The sequence below is a fragment of the Sus scrofa genome, chromosome 3, assembly GCF_000003025.6.
Source record: "Sus scrofa isolate TJ Tabasco breed Duroc chromosome 3, Sscrofa11.1, whole genome shotgun sequence".
In the NCBI taxonomy this organism is placed as follows: domain Eukaryota; kingdom Metazoa; phylum Chordata; class Mammalia; order Artiodactyla; family Suidae; genus Sus; species Sus scrofa.
Genome location: NC_010445.4, coordinates 127,466,867 through 127,485,997, shown reverse-complemented (window position 1 = coordinate 127,485,997; position 19,131 = coordinate 127,466,867). Strand labels below are relative to the sequence as shown.

The window sequence follows — 19,131 nt, the reverse complement described above, 5'->3', positions numbered from 1 at the left end:
CCTCAAGTGTTTGAGATTCAATTATCTTTCAACCTATTGCAGCTCTTTAAGTAATAAATTCTATTAACCTGCTACGCAGCACGTTCAAGTTGGACCCTTGGCCCAGGGCCTTGCAGACGGTGGTGGCTGCGCACGAAGATTCAAAAGGACAGTCCCCTGGGCTGTGATCAGTTTCTAAGCTTTAAAAGACAACCCAGGCAATTCCAGGAGATACTGTGCCGAGAAAGTACGACCCATGAGGAAGAAAAGGGCATGTATTTGGGATTGGATGGAAGTGGGGACAAGTTCACAAAATCAGGACCATCTGTGAATTGAGTTTCCTGAAGATCTTTGTAATATTCAGGACAAATTCGGTTAAGTGGACGGCTTTAGCTTAGAAATCAATTTGCACAGGAATAAACTGGGACCAGATCTTAAAGACCCTTGAAGGTCCATCCAAGGTTACTAGGCTCGGATACGCTGCGTGATGGTGTCATCACCACTAGTGCGCGGGACACGAACGCGGGGCTTTGCGAGGCTCCTCTGGCATCTGCGCACAGACTGGACTGAAGCGGGGAAGCGGCGGGAGGCAGGTGACGCGGTTGGCGAGATGCGAGGCGGAGGGATCCTAAGGGCAGAGGCAGGAGCCTGGCGAGTGATGGGACGAGGAAGTGGGAGAGAGAGGAAGCAAAGGCAACTGGTTTCGGAGCCCGAGTAATGGAAGCAGTGATGGCACCAGGGACAAGGAGGAGCACACATCAGGGCGGGGGGCGGGGGTTACTGGGAGGATGGGTTTGAACTTCGTGTTGGACAGGCTGTAGGTGAGGCGGGGCCGACATCTGGTGGACGCTGTCGGCTGGTGCTGGAGGCGAGGGAGGGCGGGATCCTGGGGCTGGCTGAGCGCATGCGCGGTCTCCTGCCACCCCCCCCCCCCCATCACGTCAGTGCCCAGGGTCACCGCTGTTTCCTCCTTGCCTCATTCCAGAGTCCAAGGTCCTGGTTTTAGTCTGTTTCCAAATGGCAGTCTCTAGGGTGCACAGCGGTCACCCACTCCCTGCCCCTGATGCTGTGGTTAAGGTCTCATGATTGTCGCTGCAGTCTAGACGCTGACTTGCCTCCAGGGAGGTGTGGCAATAGAATAAACCAAAGGAGTCTTTAATTTCTCCAGTTTTCTTCTGGTCACGAAAATACATGTTTTTAAAAATAACTCTCATCTCTGTGTGTGTGTGTGAGAGAGACTGGGTCACTTTGCTGTACAGCAGAAAACTGACAGAACACTGTAAACCAACGAAAATAGAAAAAAATACAAATCCTTATTAGAAAAACCTCACATCCAAAAAGTTCAAACTCTTGCACGTGTACAACAGGAGATGGGTAACACATACCCAGGCAAACTTTGCCATCCACGTTGAAAACAATATGCAGCAAGACAGATACGAGATACCTAGTTACAGGACGGACTACTACTCTGCAGTGAAAAGTCCCGAATGACACCTACGTTCGTCCCCTGGGATAAGCCTCACGGTGTGTCATGAAAGAAGCACGTCAAGGATAAACACTGACAGTATGACTTCACTGACATGAGGTCCAGACCAGGTACACTTGTTCGTGGGCACACGCATAAGACGGAAACACGTAAGGGTACGCAAGGAAGGGTCGGTCACAAGAGGCAAGAGAGTGGTGTCTGCAGGCACTTCCAGAAGAGACACACGAAGGACTTCTAAGATACTGGCTGCTCCTACTTCTTCAACTTGCTGTGGCTCATGGATATTTGCTTTATTAGAGTGACACAGTGAGAAACAGAAATAGGATCTTTGGCCCACGTTCCTGACGCAGAGCCCTAAACTCCTCGGGGCTTCCCCGGGTGATCGGACAGTCTTTTGTTCTAAGGGTGCCTCTTGGTGGCGCCCGGATAAGCATCAGGCTGGGGCTGCTCAGAAGAAAGACCAAACCACGATTAAAGCCTGGAACTTCCGGTCCCACTCTCCGTCCCCGGGGAGCGGACAGGGTCTGAAGACTGAATTCTAGGAGGTGCGCTGGCTGCTTTGAGGTCTGAACGGCACCTGGAGGTCCTGGAGGGAAACACTCCTGGTTTCTCGTGATGAGGGTGCAGCGACAAGAGGCTGGTACCCTGATCTTGGACTTCCAAGCTCCAGAACCGTGAGACACAGATCTCTGCTGTTTATAAGCCTATGGTCAGTCTATGGTGCTTTGTTACGGCGGCCTGAGCCAAGACAAAGATAAAATGAAGCTGAAAGCGGGGTGAAGGCAAACCACTCGATGCAGCACAAAGGTACCTGTCACAACATGACCACTTTGCAACATGCTCAGCTGTGAGCGCCGGGCGGCGGGCCTAAGTGACCGGCAGGTTTTCCTCTCCCTCTGCGCTCAGGAGCCCCTTGGCCACTACCTGGGGGTCTGCAAACCGCGTTGACATCGTCCTTGGAAAGGAAGGCGTGGCTGGGGATACGTGAGTCGGCTTTGGTGTCAGAGCTGGGCTCAAGCTTCTGCTCTAACATGGAAAGGCTGTGAGACATGGGGCAAGGTTTTTCCCTTCTCTCAGCTCTGGTTTTGCCATTTGTGAGACAGGCAAAATATCTGCATCTCCAGATTATTGCAAAGACAGGGAGCGACTGTTTGCAAGTGACTAACATGTAATAAGCACTGGGGAAGCCGTGCCAGACACTGAGGGCTTCTAATAGACGAAGAAACGAAAGCCGACTCGTAATGGCCAGCGGAGAAACAGCGGACCCAGGCCGCCCGAGACTCCGTCCTCATGTCACCCGCAGTGTACTGACCGACTGACTCACCATTTCAGGGACGGGACTGATCAGATCAGCCATCTGCCGAAGTCACATTTAAACACACACATGCACGTGCACACACACACTCTCTCCCTCCCCCGCCAGCACCAGTGTAAATACTTCGAGTTGGTTCTGTCCATCCTAATGGACGAGCTCAGTGCAGGAGACCCGGTCAGTGAGGACGGTGTGGCCAGCCAGGCGACGGGTTCTGAGATGCACAAGGACTTAGAGGCCCAGGGGGCCCACGGATCCGGACTCCTTCAGCATCGAGGGTGCAGGTTCAGGGGAAGGACGGAGGAAGGAGACCGGGCTTCGGTGGGAAAACCCGGGACTCACTCGGCAGAGTGCGACGGCTCAGATGTGTTCAACACTCACCACGCACATTTTCTACAACAACGCAGCGTGGAAACCGAGGCACAGAGACCCACGGAAGACAGCGTGATGGGTACCGGGCTGAGGGAATCAGGCACCGCGGTGGGAAAATCACCAGACTTGGAGTCAGCAAAGGAGGGTTGGTGTCTTTGTTCTGTTTCCTAGCTCAGTGACCTTGGGCGGGGTGGGGAGAGGTCTCAGACTCCCAAATCTTTAGTTTTCTCAAAATGAAGATGATGCTGATAATGCCAAGAGTCTTAGGAGCGAGTGATAAACACCTCATGGACGGTTGTTAATGGAAAAGGTGTATGTTTCTGGATCTCGGTCCCCTTATCTACAAACCAGGGAGAGTGACAGTATTTGTTTTACAGGCTTGTTGGGATTTAGTGAGTTAATCCATGTGAAATGCTTCGAATAGTGTCTGGATTAAGTAAGCACTCGAATTACTAGGCAGTTAATTACATAAAACCAAACTGTCACCCACCACCAGCTCAATCCACTGTCTACCCGCCATCACTGATGTGTCCGCTGGTGTCTTACCTTTAGCAACTAGTCATCGTGAAAGACGAAGGGTCCCATTTTGCCTATTTTCTTTCCTTTTCTTATTAGAAGACAGCGACTAGAATCATTAAACAAACAACAAAAAACAAAACTCTGCTGCAGTCATGACTTTGTAAGTACATATGTTACTCATCTATTCATATTTACTAAGCATTAACACTGTTCAATAATAGAATATAAAGAAAATACGTACAGTGCTATTTCAGATTGTAACCTAACACCGAGCACCTCCCATGGTGATACAGTCTAAGGCCGACCACAGAACGGCCACTATAGGAAAGACGATAGGACTGCAAATAAAGTGAATATATCCAATTTATGTACAAACTTTAATGTAATGGCCTAATCCATGAGTAATAATGGGACAAAGGACACTAAAAAGAAGTCATTAGATTATTAAGCAAAAATTGAACATTGTTCCAAAATAACTATAGGAACAAAGATATTTGATGTTTAAAAAAATGATTTTTCCCTATAAATATAATTTACACGGGCTCTAGACTTTTCTTTCTACAGATGTGCCTGCGGCATATGGAAGTTCCTGGGCTAAGGTTTGATATGGAGCTTCAGCTGCCAGCCTACATGGCAGCCACAGCAACACCGGATCCAAGCCACATCTGTGACCTACACTTCAGCTTGTGGCAACACCAAATCCTTAACCCACTTAGCAAGGCCATGGACTGAGCTGGCATCCGCATGGACACTATGTCTGGTTCTTAACCAACTGAGCCACAATGGAGTTGTTAAAAGACTTTTTTCCTTTGCAGCAACATGGATGGAACTAGAGACTCTCATCCTGAGTGAAGAATGTCACAAAAAGAAAGACAAATACCACGTGATATCACTTATATCTGGATCTAATACATGGCACAAAGGAAGCTTTCCACAGAAAAGAAACTCATGGACGTGGAGAACAGACTTGTGGTTGCCAAGGGGGAGGGGGAGGGAGTGGGATGGACGGGGAACTTGGGGTTCATAGATGCAGACTATTGCCTTTGGAATGGATTAGCAATGAGATCCTGCTGTGTAGCGCTGGGAACTATGTCTCGTCACTTAGGATTTTAGGGGAAGGTAGTTTTCACTCAGCCAGTTCTCATATATCTGAGAAACTTCCAAGTTTCTTTCTTTTTTGTCTTTTCAGAGCCTCACCTGCAGCATATGCAAGTTCCCAGGCTAGTGGGCGAATCAGAATGTAGCTGCCAGCCTATACCACAGCCACAGCAACCCCAGATCTGAGTAGCATCTCAGATGATGGAGCAGGATAATGTGAGAAGAAAGAATGTACACATGTATGTGTGACTGGGTCACCGTGCTGTACAGTGGAAAACTGAAAGAACACTGTAAACCAGCTATAATGAAAAAAATTTAAAAAAACAAAAGGCTTTTTTCTTAAACCCTAAACCCTATTTTAAAACAAGTAGACAATGATGATGATATAGCAAATAAAGCTATAATGAAACTGTGTCTTGGGGAGTTCCCCAGTGGCTCAGCAGGCTGAGGATCTGGCACAGGTTCAATCCCTGGCCTGTAACTTCCACACGCTGCGGGAGTGGCCCAGAAAAAAAATAAAGTAAATGCTGACTCACCCCTATGTAGCTAAAGAAAATAAAGATAAATGTAATAGAGAGCACGGATGTTCTGGAGCTCCAGTGCCTGGGCCTGAATCCGGGCGCTGCCACTTAGTAGCTGTGTGACCATAGGAAATTACTTAATCTCTGTGTCATCTGAGAGCTAAGGATAACAGTAATTAATTCACGAGGTTATTGTGCAGACTAAATTAGCTAACACACGTAGAGATCTTAGAACAATGTCGGACACATAATGTGCTCAATAAATGTTAAACTATTTTCATTAGAATAAATGCATAACAATACTTTATCCAAAATGAATACACAATAACTTTTAAAAGAAATATTTAACATAAAATGTTGAATTTGAGGATCCGTTGAATATACCACCACGAGTCCACGACGATTGCTAAAGATACAGCTCAACATGGCCTTGCCGTGTGTTAAAATAACACCATGTTTCACCACTCCAAGCAAGACTCCCTCCACTGTACCGAGGGGCAAATGCTGCCGTGGATGCCAGCGATGGTAAGAGACTCCAGAAAACCACGCATCTCGGGACTGACAAAATGTCAAGGGACAAAACTGAGACGTGGGCAGTAGAGTTACTGCAGACGTGCTGCCTTAAAAGCAAGACGGTAAACTTGAAGTCTGATTTTCTGCCTTCTGGGAGGGGAGACATACTTCCCAGAGGAGCGGCCACTGATATAAGTTTAGCCTCTCACTCACTCTCTTTTTTCCCTCTTCTGGCCACCCCGGGGCATACGGAGGTCCCGGGCCGGGATAAGATCCTTGCCGCAGCTGGGACCTACGCAAACTGTGCCGGGCCTGCTGCAGAGACGCCGCCAGCCCCACTGTGCCACGGCTAGGTTTGGCTCCTCTTCAACTACCAATCCCCGCACTGGGAGCCAGAGCCTCCCAGGACCACATCCTGCCATGTCTGCCAGGCACAAGGAAAGCCACCAAGAGTCCTGTTGTCACTGTCCCAGGAGAAAGAAAGGCGAAAGAATAGATGCAACAGAAAGACTGTATTTATAATCAGATTCCGGCTGGTCTGAGAGTCTGGGGATAGAGAAAGGACCCCCGAGGGTTGAGAATATTTACTCTTTTTCCCATTCTTCATCTTGTTTAATTCTCCCCGCCACCTGTTCCATATTAGAAACCTGTGGGAGTTCCCAATGTGGCTTAATGGTAATGAACCCGACTAGCGTCCTTGAGGACATGGGTTCGATCCCTGGCCTCGCTCAGAGAGTTAAGGATCTGTAGGTCACAGATGCTACTCAGATCTGGGGTTGCTGTGGCTGTGGTATATAGGCTGGCAGCTACATTCTGATTTGCCCACTAGCCTGGGAACTTGCATATGCTGCAGGTGAGGCCCTGAAAAGACAAAAAAGAAAGAAAGAAACTTGGAAGTTTCTCAGATATATGAGAACTGGCTGAGTGAAAACTACCTTCCCCTAAAATCCTAAAATCTTCCAAGTTAGATGTTATGATTTTAACAGACTTCCCTACCAGAATGAAAACTGCATGCACGGCAAAATTTTAGAGAGATGTCATTTAAAAAAAAAAAAAAAATTCTGCTGCTCAAGTTGAAAGCCAGATGAGTTGCAGCCTTGACTCCGCCATGGATGGACCACCCGTGTCAAGGCCCTGGGTGGGAAGATGCCTGTGTGCTACCAGAATGTTCGCTCTTCCTCCAGGGCATACAGGTCCCCGCATTCCCAGGTCCCTTGCAGTTCAGCACGACCAGGTGACTTAGGAAGGGCAATGGGATGGGCAGACACCACTTCCGGGCCTGGACGATACAAAATTCATCCCTATGCGTGGTCCTCCACCCTCTCAACTCCCTATGTATCAACAGAACACAGAGGAGGGAGCAGAGGAGAGGACTCTGCAGCCTCGGAGGCTGGTGGAGCCACCAGAGGAAGCGGGTGGGTCCCTGAAAATTTACCAACTTAGGTAACGTTGAGGTTCAGTTACAGGAATGAGAAAGAAACTTCGAATGTATTAAGTCAATGAGATTTTGAGGTTGCGGTTAGTGGTCAGCCTACCTTAATAAAGAGCTTTTTAATCAACACACAATGGCCCAGGCATGCACAGCATACTGAGAATGGGATCCCAGTATAACACGAGTATTCCAGTCCAAGCGTGTCAGAGTGGTCAACCTGAGATGAGGAGTGAGAGACAGCCCTGAGGGGCGGTCAGCGAAAGCCAGTAACAAACCCTGCTAGACGCTGCGCCAGAGAAAGGGGAAAACCTTCACGTCAGATTTTCTGGAAGTCAAAATGGGCTCGGTCTGGGCTCAGGGAAACAGGCTCGCCACAGCTAAGCTACACCAGAAATAGGTTCAATATCCTGAAGTGAAGTGCAGAACTGAACCACTTCATGTGATTCTGTAATTATATTTATAAGGCAATATCTCCGTGAAGCACTAAGCAAAGGACCTGAGGCACGGGGGGGGGCTTTGAAATACATCCATGAAGTAGAGCATGGAGCCAGCACTTTGAGGCGAGAGAACTTAGCAAGGTGGGCTGTGGGTATTCGTCCCTGAGGGATTTTAACAAAACATGACAGCACGCACTGAACGATTCCCAGAGTCAGAAACGGAAAAGCTTTCGGGGCCAGTTAGCAGGTGGGTGGAAGGTGCCAGCAGAGACTGGGGCCTGTGGAGGACGGCGGCGCAAACGCACAGAATTCAACTGTGGCACCTGCGTGCACCGCGTTCTCTCACTTAAGTACTGCCTGACCCCCCACCGCTGCCTGAAGCCAGGATTGGGCCTAAAAGCTCTCCTGAGGGTCCTTCCCATTCGAACACTCTAAGGAGTAAAATGAGATGAATATAAGGCAACCAAAACAAACCAGAAACAAAAACCCAAGACACAAAAAGAGTGAGAAGAAAAGAACTCAGGTAAAAAATCCCGGGGGAGGGGGGAACCACAAAGAATTCAAAAAGAAAACAATTCTTTAAAAATAAAAGTTTTAATTTGCATTAAGGATAACAATATGCACTCTATAAATTCTCAGAAACAAAGCTGAAAAGGGCAAGCATCGATAACTATGACAATTTTGAAAATAACAATCTAAATTTTTTTTTTTTTTTTTGGCTGTGCCCAAGGCACGTGGAAGTTCTAGGGCCAGGGATTAAACCTAGGCCACAGCCACGACCCTCGCCACAGCAGTGACAATGCCGGATCTTTAACCCGCTGCGCCACCAAGGGAACTCCGTCAATCTAACTTTTCATTAGACAGTCTGACCAAGAAGGTGCTATAAGATAAGAAATGTCAGGTTATGGAGTTTGTTTACATGCTTTTTCTATACAATTTGGGCTTTTATCTAAAATTTCATAAACGGAACATTTTGTTAAAATGAATTCAAGTTTCACAACCACGCTTAGTGAGCAAACAGGCAAAGGTGAACAGATCAATCGTCTTCAATCGACCGGATAGCGGGGTTACTGACCGGTAGGTAGTATCTTCTTTGCCCCTTATGTTTGGTGAGGAAGCCAACTGTGAGAGGTGGCCACTGTCACGAGGAGTGGGCTATGGGTGGGGACTAAGGTCTAGAGCCCTGTTGCCTTGAAAGAAAATGAGGTAAGTGTAAAATATATTAAAATTCAAAAATGACAGTGGGCAATCAAGACGACCTTATTTCAGACAACTCCTTAATTTGAATAATATGGAGCATGTAGTGCTATATTCTTTTTTAAGGTAAAACTGTATTTACTCAAGTTCTAACATTGTTTGATATGCTGTTGTGTGTTTTGTTAAATCCTGGCGAAACTAAGATAGGGTCGTAATATACAGCCCCCGATGTAAATAACACCACGTGAAGCCTGGTGACCCCGGAAACGGAAGACCTAAGTGTATTCTTGGTCAACAAATGACCACCGGCCATCCTGCACCGACACTGTCAGAACAGTCTGTGCGTTTAAACGCAGTCCCTGCCTTTCCCGCACAATATTATTATAATTCACATTTTTGGCCAGTTTGGGTTGGTCCTCAGTCCAGTTAGGTCAAATCACTGCTATTTTTATTGGCTTTTAGAGTCATCCTACGAAGAGCCTGGAAATAACTGTTCTGCTTCCTTAACTAATACTTTTCTTCTTACAGATTTTGTATTTTATTTTATTTATTATTATTATTATTTTGTCCTTTTGCCTTTTCTAGAGCCACTCCTGTGGCATATGGAGGTTCCCAGGCTAGGGGTCTAATCGGAGCTGTAGCTGCCGGTCTACACCAGAGCCACAGCAACGCAGGATCCGAGCCACCTCTGTGACCCACACCACAGCTCACGGCAACGCTGGATCCCCAACCCACTGAGCGAAGCCAGGGATCGAACCTGCAACCTCATGGTTCCCAGTCAGATTCGTTAACCACTGAGCCATGACGGGAACGCCACAAATTCTTTTCTTAATGCAGGGCTGTAAGTGGAACTCCAGGGAAGAGCCCATCACGCCTCCAGCTAGGCCCGCTTCAGAGGTTTCTGCTCCAAGGGCTGGAAGCCCTTTTAGCCCTCTCGCCGCCCCCCCACCCTGCACAGACTTGCGTGTGGACCACGGCTGTGCTTTACTGAGAATTTTCTGTAAGGAGCTCTGGCCGAGTGGGTGGCCTCTAGCAATCATGTCAGCCTTTACCACCTGTTTCTTAAAGCGGTGAGAATATGCATTCTCTAATTGGTGAGGACTGTTGGAACAGCGGCGTAAAAGGAATGGACTTGGAAAACTAATATTTTTTACATACCTTATTTTAAACAGGATCCTCTGAAGATCTATCTAGCTCAAGGGCAGCATTTTCTTCCTAGGCATGAAAGGGTTTAAAATACGTAAGATTTCACATTCTCTTTCTAGTTCATCGGTCTCAACCAAGGATTCTCAACCTTTCCGAAGTGAAGAGCCATTGCAACATCATCCAAGCGCAGGCTCGTGGGTATCTATCAGTTTCTTTCTATGGTTCCATTTATTTGTGTAATTACGGCCTTTGCTTAAAATTCTGAGGTAGGGAAGGGGGTGCGGGGGGGGGGGCCTCACAACCTGGAAGCTAAAAATGCAAGTAATCTCAGAGGGTCCACCCAGGCCAGCCAAGCCCCACCCCCACCCCCACCCCAAGCAAAAGAGCCTCCCCGGCTGTTTCCTCCCTTCTGCCAATTGTCAGCATCATTCTAGAAAGGCAGGAGGGAAGGAGCCAAGATATTCAGTCTCACGTGTTTGTCAAAGAAGTTAATTTTACTGTATCTTCCTTTCTTCCTGCTTATTCCCTCAAGGTCACTCTTCCCTGAGGTAAAGGGGACTGTGCCATCTAGGCCTCTTTTCCTGGTAGGTAGGCTGATTTGCTCAAGAGCTAGCCAGGAACTCAGGGATTTTTAAACTCTACGATACTTCTAAATAGGCTGAGAATTCCTGGTATAACCAAAGAGTATGTACTCTTAAGACCTTTTAAATTTAGTATCTTAGCCAGAAGAATAAAAGACTTAATTTCATTCAGAAATTTTTCTAATGTTAGTATTTGTAAGAAAAAAAAATCATGATTACAAATATAGTTCACTCAGAACTTTAACACGCGAATGATCTAGAGTTCTCACCTTAAGAATTTCAGTAAATAAGTTTCTAAAATTTAGCTAGGCAATTAAAATTATTCTGACTGGTACAGAAAACAGACAAATACAAGACAAAAACAGATTTTCCTGTTAATACTATAAATGTTGGTTTGGTTGTGAAAGCTTAAGTTTCCCAGAATTTGAAAGCTGGCCCTTAAACACTCAGCATCGTGAAGGTTGTACCAATGGAGAGAGCGCCGGCTTCTCTTCATTTTGAGTCTCTTCTGCAGAAAGGCTATATTCTTGGGTACCACTCCAGAAGCCCTAAGTCCAAGGTGAATGGATCTGGCTTAATGCTGTGCTGCATGAACAGAACCATCTGTGGCTTAACAGAGAGGTCAAATGGTTTCCAAAACACAGCAAGATCCCGAGGCAGAATCTAAGGGGCTCGCAAATGTCATACGTCGGCTTTCTTCCCTATCGTTTTTCACCCAGCTTAAAGAAGAGTTTTGCATCTGTGAGAGTCGGGCTGAGCTGTGTATTTTAAATATTAGACACACACACACAGGATTCAAGGGGATGACGGTGTGACTCAATAACTCATCCGGTTTGTTAATGTCTACAACGGTATGAAAAAGCAAACTTTTCCAGAAAGGTCATACAATAATGACAAGGATATCTTCCCAAGATCTGGAAAACCTACTTCTGGTAGCTACAGAAAGGCACGGTACAGAGTGGTGCTGTGGGGCATGAAAGTGCCACAAAAGCACCACTCAGGCCCTGGCACCTAAGAGCCGAGCTCTGCCAAAAGGACCAGTGAGAGCAGCTGGGAACACTCCTGCCAGCTGCACGACGGCTCGTGAACCTGACCGTCTTCAATGGACTTCAGACATGTGACAACACACACACACACAGTCCTTTTTTATTTTTAACCAAAATGTGAATTATCATCCCTACAGTGAATAAAAATTCATGAGTCAGAGTAGCATGCGATCTTTTTATTGTCTTCTAAATCTGTTTGTACACTTAATATGCTGGCATTAACTTCACAAAGAGAATAAAGAACATACTACAACGATATGAAGCTAAATCTACGCACCTGCTAAGGAACAAAATATTTCCCCGGAAATAATGACTAATTACACAATATTGCGAACTAGTAAACACCATAAATAGTAAAATGTTAACATTTCAATATATAATAATAACATTCTGGCTTTTAAAAAATTAGTTAAAATGGGTTAACGTCATGCGAAATAAACACGTCATGAAAATGCTAGATTACACTCAAACATCAAGGCAAGAAAATGCAAAAGAGCAACTTTTAATGCAATGACTGGCTGAGTAAATAAATACTTAGCGTATTAATTAAGTGCAAAACATTGAAAATGGACCACTCAATGTAAGTAGCTGCTCAGCTACGATCTCACCATCTACAATCTTCTCTGGGACTGAAGGTACACGGCCAAAATTCTTCTACATCGATGAGCCACGTTAAAAAAGACCAAAAACATGTCCACGCACGATGACAGGTGCACTTCCAGTCCACACGATACTTAAATGTGCTTGTTCTCTTAATGCTACCAATACATGAAAAGTCACACCCGATTTATCTTCTTTTCGCCTTTGCTTTGCTATATGTTTTTAAACGCTTTTCCTAAAAGTATTTCTCATGATCTTCCCCCAGAACTAATTTAGGAACAGATGAAGCAGATGAGCTCTGCGCTGGAGGAGAAGGCAGTGGTTTCATTTCACCTCATCACATGTTTCCTTGTCATCTGTCAACGACCGCCGACCTCCCGAGGTACACGGTTCCTCCTGGCCCCCGTCTCTTCCCCCACGAAGACCCTCAGTGCCTATCACTGCGCGCCACGGCTCCCCGACTCTCCAGGGGAAGAATTCATTTTCTCCTCTCACTGCTGGGCTCACGAAGGAAAGCTGAGCGCCCAGTTTAGATGGGTCATAGGGTAAACCTGGGTGGGTCTTGAAGCCAGGTCTGGGATTTAGGGAGAAGGGGGTGCAGGTCGGGGGGAGGTTACGGGCCCCACCCCACGGGCCATGCTCCCAGCAGCTCACAGTGGCCCGGTTACTGTGGCTCTACTCTGGGCACTGCGGACTTGCTCTCCTGGCAATTTTTAAAGCCCTCTTTACATTTTCTACTTAAAATTTTACAACTCTTTGAAGCAATCTGTCTATTATATAGAACACTGGTTCTCTACTCACAAAGCATTAACCGTTAGTCTCTAGGCTATTCCGTGATCTGTAAACTCTTGCCTATTACCCTTAAGAGCGAGCGAGCTGTGCTTCTGGTTCATTTAGCATCGATCATGTCTTCCCTCAAATATTTAATGAATGAACGTTCTGCAAAAGGGCTCTCTGGCCTTTTACCTCTGTTGGCAAATTAACCCCTTTATATTTAATAGACGACTTCTGACCTATCGTTCTGCTCTGATCTTGTCTTGGACTTATATGCCAATGAAAGGTGTGATAGCAGTAGTGGGGTTTTCAGCTTCTAACTGCAGAGACAATGGAGGCGGCAGACGAACCATCCTTTTGTACACGTCCCTCCGATGCACAGCATTTGTCTCTTTTACCAAAGGCCTTCTCATCCATTCGCGATTTGTGAGCGAAATGTACAAGGAGGACGAGCCTGGATGGACTCACTATAAAACGCAGCTCAATCTTGACAGAGGGGTACAGTAAGACTATTCGACTTGCGCTTGTCTTTCTTAAAGAATGCTTTCTCTTTCTTCTCCAAAGCCTGTGCTATCAGAAGAGGCTACTGCGTGGAGCTCTGAAGACTCTTTGGAGAGCCTCGTGTAACTTGAACGCTGGCTTCGCTTATGCGCCATGCTCTTCAGGTTCTCGTTCTGAATGGCAGACGAGTGGGAACTGGAGCCAGACCTCAAAAGGACTTGGGAAGTCTCCCTGATTCCCTCCATTTCATCAAAATTCTGGTTGGCTCTATTAGCTGGAGCACTGTTGTTGTTCAGAGTCACGGTGCTGGGTGTGCGATTGAGATTGTAGGCTTTCTGGCATGCTGGCCAGTTCTCCTCGGGGCTGCTGGCTATCAAGCTGCATTCGGAAGGGCTTTTCTTGTCTTCGGAGCAAATGGACATCCGCGCCACAATCGGATCTTGCAGGCCACTCAGGCTGTGCGGTATTCCCCGCTTGGCGCTGTGGCCGTCGTCCTCCAGCTCTATGAGATTGGCCTTTTCCAGGCGGGAGTCGTCCGCGGCTTCGTTGTGAAGGGAGTGGTTGGGGGAGCTCTCGCTGGATCGCACGCCTGAATCAGACGAGTCCTTCTTGTCAAGCAGGGCGTCTGACAAGTACTCCTTCGCCTTGATGAAGGTCCGAATGGGCTCCGTGCTGTGCTCTGGAGACTTCAACACCCTCTCTGCTTTCCCCTCGGCCTTTTTGTCTTTGTCGTCTTTGAGCAGAGGGGTGTTGTCTGACTCTTCGGTCCCAGATTCATCTTCATCACTGGGAAGTTTCTGATAGCGCAGGCCACCTCCCTTCAGCTTCAAGTCCGTCTGGAAGAGACTGGACCTTTCGGAGGATTTCTTGCCTGGGAGCAGCTTACTGCCCGACTGATCGGATTTTTCATCTTCTTCAGTGATAGGGTCCAGGGGTGAGGCGTCGTTCGTGGAGACGCCTGACGATGAGTAATCTATAACGTCGCCCCTCTTCAGGAGAAAGGCCTTCCTGCCATCATCTTGCTTTGGCTCGCTATCCTTCCCTTTTTCTGGCTCCAGGTTAGAGTGGATGGAGCCCCCTGATGAACTCGGGCCCATATAGTACGTGCCATGCGGAGAAGACCTGCCGCTCACTGTTGCAGACCCTGTGCCCCCCTCTAACTGAGACATCTGAGCAATATACTCTCTATAGGCATCTCTATACTCGGCCTGCACCTTATCAGTGAGCTTTGAAATTTCAATACTGGAATCCTGGGAATTGAGACTCGAAAGACTGGGGGTTCTGCGAGTCTGTGACTGTGAAGACAAAAAAATAATAATAATTTAAGAATTCAAACACACCAAAAAAAAGGCATAATAAACATTAGCTTAAGAAATACATATGTACTGTAAGAATTTTTAAAGTCCGTAAAATAACAAATTCTTTTCAAAGAATTCTGCATAATACAGTTTAACAAAAGCTGTGAACCTACGAATGAATAATTTTACTGATATTAGAAACTAGCTTTATACAAATTTTAATAGAATTAGTTTACTTTTAATATTTACAACTGTAGTTAAAGGTTATATGTTAACATATAATCTTAGGACTTGTTTTTATAACTTCAAACTTTTAAATGTATTTAAGACAAAAGTTATCTTCATGGATAAAATTTAAAAATTCCTCTTAGAAAAGAGAAAAGAAGATGAGAGTTAAGACAGATGTGAAAAATAAAATACTCAAGTCTTCACTGTTGGTTAAAAAAAAATTTCTCAACTTGTACACCATGAAGCTTCTGTCAACTTTCAATTCAGAGAAAGAAAATACACTCAAACGCGCACCCACACACATGCGCGCGCACACACGCACACACACAAAGAATTTAAAAGGAAAGTATAGAGTACAATGGAAAAGATAAAATGACAAACACAGGGTCCAAACGAACAGAAATAGAAGCCAGGAGGCCAATCGTTATGTCCAAGTAAACAGAGAAAATACTCCTTAAGGTTTGATTTCCGTTGTGAAGCTTTAGGGTCAGAACAGTTTTAGGTCCCAGAAAAGTGGATAAATGAGGGGTGAAAAGTAAAGAGGAGGAAAAAGAGGAAGGACACGGAAGAAAAAGTGTCAAGGAAGCTTAAAAAGGGCCAAGAACAAAGGCTGAAAAGCAGCAAAAAGCAGAAGAAAAGAGACCCGGCTGCCCGAGGAGGCTCCCTGAGCCCTAACTGGAAGGGCAGTGCCAGGGCCGGGGGCTCTCAAGGGCAGCGCGGGCCCCGCTCAGGGCACCCCCGCCCCTCCCTCCGCTCGGAACTGTCTTCCTGAGCCAAGGAAGCGTCTCTGCCTTTGCTCCCTCACAACGTGTGCACTGGAGCCTCCAGAGGCTCCGTTCCCAGAGCCTGAGGGTGGAAGCGGAAGCGGGTCTGAGCATCCAGTGGCCTCTGTCAAGCCAGGCGTCAAGAGAGCTGCAAAACCACAGCACTGCCAGCAAATATGTTTTGTTTTGGAAACCACCGTCATTTTTCATTTAAAGAGTTATTTGTGTTAAGATGTTAACTGGTTCATTTTTAATTCGTACATATTTAAGTTTCTCGGTTTTTATTTCCAATAAATATAGACAGGTAAACAAAACCTCTCTGGGGTCCTCCATAATTTTTAAGAGCGTAAAAAGATTCTGAGATTTAGGAGTTCCCGTTGTGGCGCAGTGGTTAACGAACCTGACTAGGAACCATGAGGTTGCAGGTTCGGTCCCTGCCCTTGCTCAGTGGGTTAACTATCCGGCGTGGCCCTGAGCTGTGGTGTAGGTTGCAGACGCGGCTCAGATCCTGTGTTGCTGTGGCTCTGGCGTAGGCTGGTGGCTACAGCTCCGATTAGACCCCTAGCCTGGGAACCTCCATATGCCACGGGAGCGGCCCAAGAAATAGCAAAAAAAAAAAAAAAAAAAAGACAAAAAAAAAAAAGTTTAAAAAAAAGAAAGATTCTGAGACTTAACAAAAGTCTGAGGACTGCTGCACTGACAGGAAGGCTGGGAGAGCGTCCAGGTCACGGTGGTGAATACCAAGTGTGGACGAGGAGGAGGAGGATCTCCTAGGAAAAGTTAAAAGGAATCCCAGGGAAGAGAAAGGAATTACTGCACCGGAGATGGAAAGGTCAAGGGTGGACTTAACTTACTGTAAAATAAGAAAAACGGTCTTGGTTACTGGAGAATAATGCGATGGTTTCCCAACTTAAAGAAGATTGGTGGTATGCAGAGAGAGGTAATAAAACAAAAAACTATCTATTTTTACTACCAAGCCAAATGAAGCAGGTACTGCTCTTCCCTTTGCGTGGAGCGCTCGGTTGCTCCTCGCTGCTTTTCCTTCCGACTTTCCCTCCTGAAACCTGCTCTGCTTGGCTCCTAGCTTAGCTCCTTCTTGCCCTCCTCGAACTCCTTCTCATGTTCTCTCACTGTTGTTTTCATTCCTGACCCTTGGCTGTCCTCCCCCTTCTAAGAACATCCAAAGAAAGAACTCGCCCATATCTAACAGCGGATTATAGAAAGAAAATGCATGTCCATCAACAGTGCGTCTAGGTGCTGAAAAACCTCGAGATGGTGCGCAAAGGGGTAACACGCAGCTGATTTTCCAATAAAGGTGTATTTTAGCCAACGATAAATGAATTTAACAAGAAAGGAGCAAGGGAAAGACTGAACTCAGCTCCCCCGCCCAGTAAGCTCAGTTCCCGTCCACTGTCAAGGCCACGACCCTGCTTGACCCGTCTTCGCAGTTCTTATCAATTCTTAGACAACCGTCTTCTCTCTGTTCACCGCCCGGCCTCTCCAAAGAGCACAGCCCCCGGAGAACAGGGAGCCCCCGCTTCACCCTGTTCCCGCAGGTACGCAACACGCAACAAGCTCAGATCCGCATGACTGTCTGAACGCGCCCACCCGACCCGATCCCGGCGAGTTGGATGCATCTACCGCCTCCAGGGCCATGAAAGGTGACCCGTGACAAGTACCTGCCAGCTGAGGTTACTGTGACGCGCAGCCCCTTCGTCCAGCCCGAGCGTGTTCAGCTCTTCAAAGCTGAAGTTGAGGGTGTAGGGAGCCTGGCTGGAAAGCTCGGTGTGCGGCAACTCGCTGTGCGACGCGCGCCGAGCTGACTCGCCGTGAGCAGCTGCGCTGCTGCTGTTTTCACTCAGCAAACGCGGGTCTTCGGGGACCACCTGGTTTTCTGCGTTTCTCATTTCTATCACCTTAACAGAAAAAAGATGCCATTACTGCCCACACAGACAGACAAATCACCTTGCAGAGGCTTTAGACATTATTTTTAAAATAAAACACAAAGTTATTACCCTGGAAATGAGAAGGCATATTTCCTATAGGTGAATGTCAAATAAATCTGCAGTAGACCTGCTCATCTCTCATTCTAACTTGTACAGCTGACCCCTACACAGGACCCAACTGCACAGGTCCGCTTACATGCAGACGTCTTGCCAAAGTCATAGGCTGCGGATCTAGTAGGTGGTCCGGGCTGGCGGAATCCTCGGATGCGGAGGAACCTCGGACGTGGAGGACCGACGGTAGGGGGTCAGTGGACTGACCTCGGACATGCAAGGATCAGGGGTACAAGAGAAGCAGAGTCGGCCTGTGGTATCCAGAGGTTCCACGCCCGCGTATTCAACCAATCACAGGTTGAAAACATTCAGAAAAAGAATTCCAGAAAGTTTCAGAAAGCAACACTTGAACCTGCCATGCACTGGCAACTATTTACACAGCATCTGCATCGTATGAGGCATTGTAAGTAACTTAGGATTTATAGTATACGGGAGGACGCGTGTGGCTTATATGTAAATACCATGACATACTACACAAGGGACTTGGGCATCCAAGGATTTTGGCAACCACGGCGGTCCTGGAACCAATCCCTGCAGATGCGGAAGGGCAACCGGGTTGGCCACCACCATCACATGCATTGTACTCTAATTTGGCCGTTATGTTACTTCTTTAAGATTCAGCTTCAGAACAGAGCCTAATGTAACTGCCGTATGTCAAAGAGAACCAGAGCCCGACAGCAGCTCAAGCAGGAAAAGCAGACTTTACCCAGGACCTCCTGCAGTGGGGAACACTGGGCTCAGTTCCAAACACAGCGTGGACACATGGCCGTTTACAGCCAAGGAGCGAGGTGGGGTCGGTGGACAAGGACAAGGGGGGATTCTGGCTGAACCGACCTGACGGGGCGAGCGGGGGGAGGCGGGGACTAGGACACCACTGGCAGTGGTGGGGATGAGGAATCCGATCCGACACCAAGGACGATCAGACACTGAAGGTGAGAGTCTCTCTAAACTGACTTAACAGGAGTCCTGCTACAGCTGGGCCATGCAGGGCCAACAAGGACAGACACGGGCGTCGAGGCCGAGAAGCACAGAGGGGCCTGCCTGGCTGAGGTCAAGGAGAGGGCTGTGGTCAACGGCAGCATGGAGCATTGGCGGGTGGCCTCTCGCCCACATTTCCAAGAGAATTTGCCTCAAAGGCAAAGGCTGCTGGTGCTGCTGTGTCTATTCTGCATGACAGCAAATACAAGAGTTGTACACATACGTGTAAAATACAATTTTTACATGTTTTTTTAAATACAGGAAACTATCAGTTTAGGCCAGCACTCGCTGG

At 47.2% G+C, this 19,131-nt stretch overlaps 1 protein-coding gene across 19 annotated transcripts in view; it reads right to left on the bottom strand.

Annotated features, from left to right (window-relative positions):
- The window catches only part of KIDINS220 (kinase D interacting substrate 220), a 95,167-nt gene continuing 84,280 nt past the window's right edge, over positions 8,245-19,131 (bottom strand). For 7 of the 19 annotated variants that reach the window (XM_021087888.1, XM_021087887.1, XM_021087884.1 and 4 more), the window contains 2 exons: positions 17,484-17,720; positions 11,795-14,809 (listed from right to left, as the gene is read on the bottom strand). In XM_021087888.1, coding sequence (XP_020943547.1) covers positions 13,547-14,809; positions 17,484-17,720 — 1,500 coding nt within the window. In that variant the 3' untranslated portion in view covers positions 11,795-13,546. Of the gene's footprint in view, positions 8,860-10,024; positions 10,082-11,794; positions 14,810-17,483; positions 17,721-19,131 lie in introns of those variants that run through there. The other 12 variants (XM_021087880.1, XM_021087881.1, XM_021087886.1 and 9 more) reach the window with 5 other exon arrangements.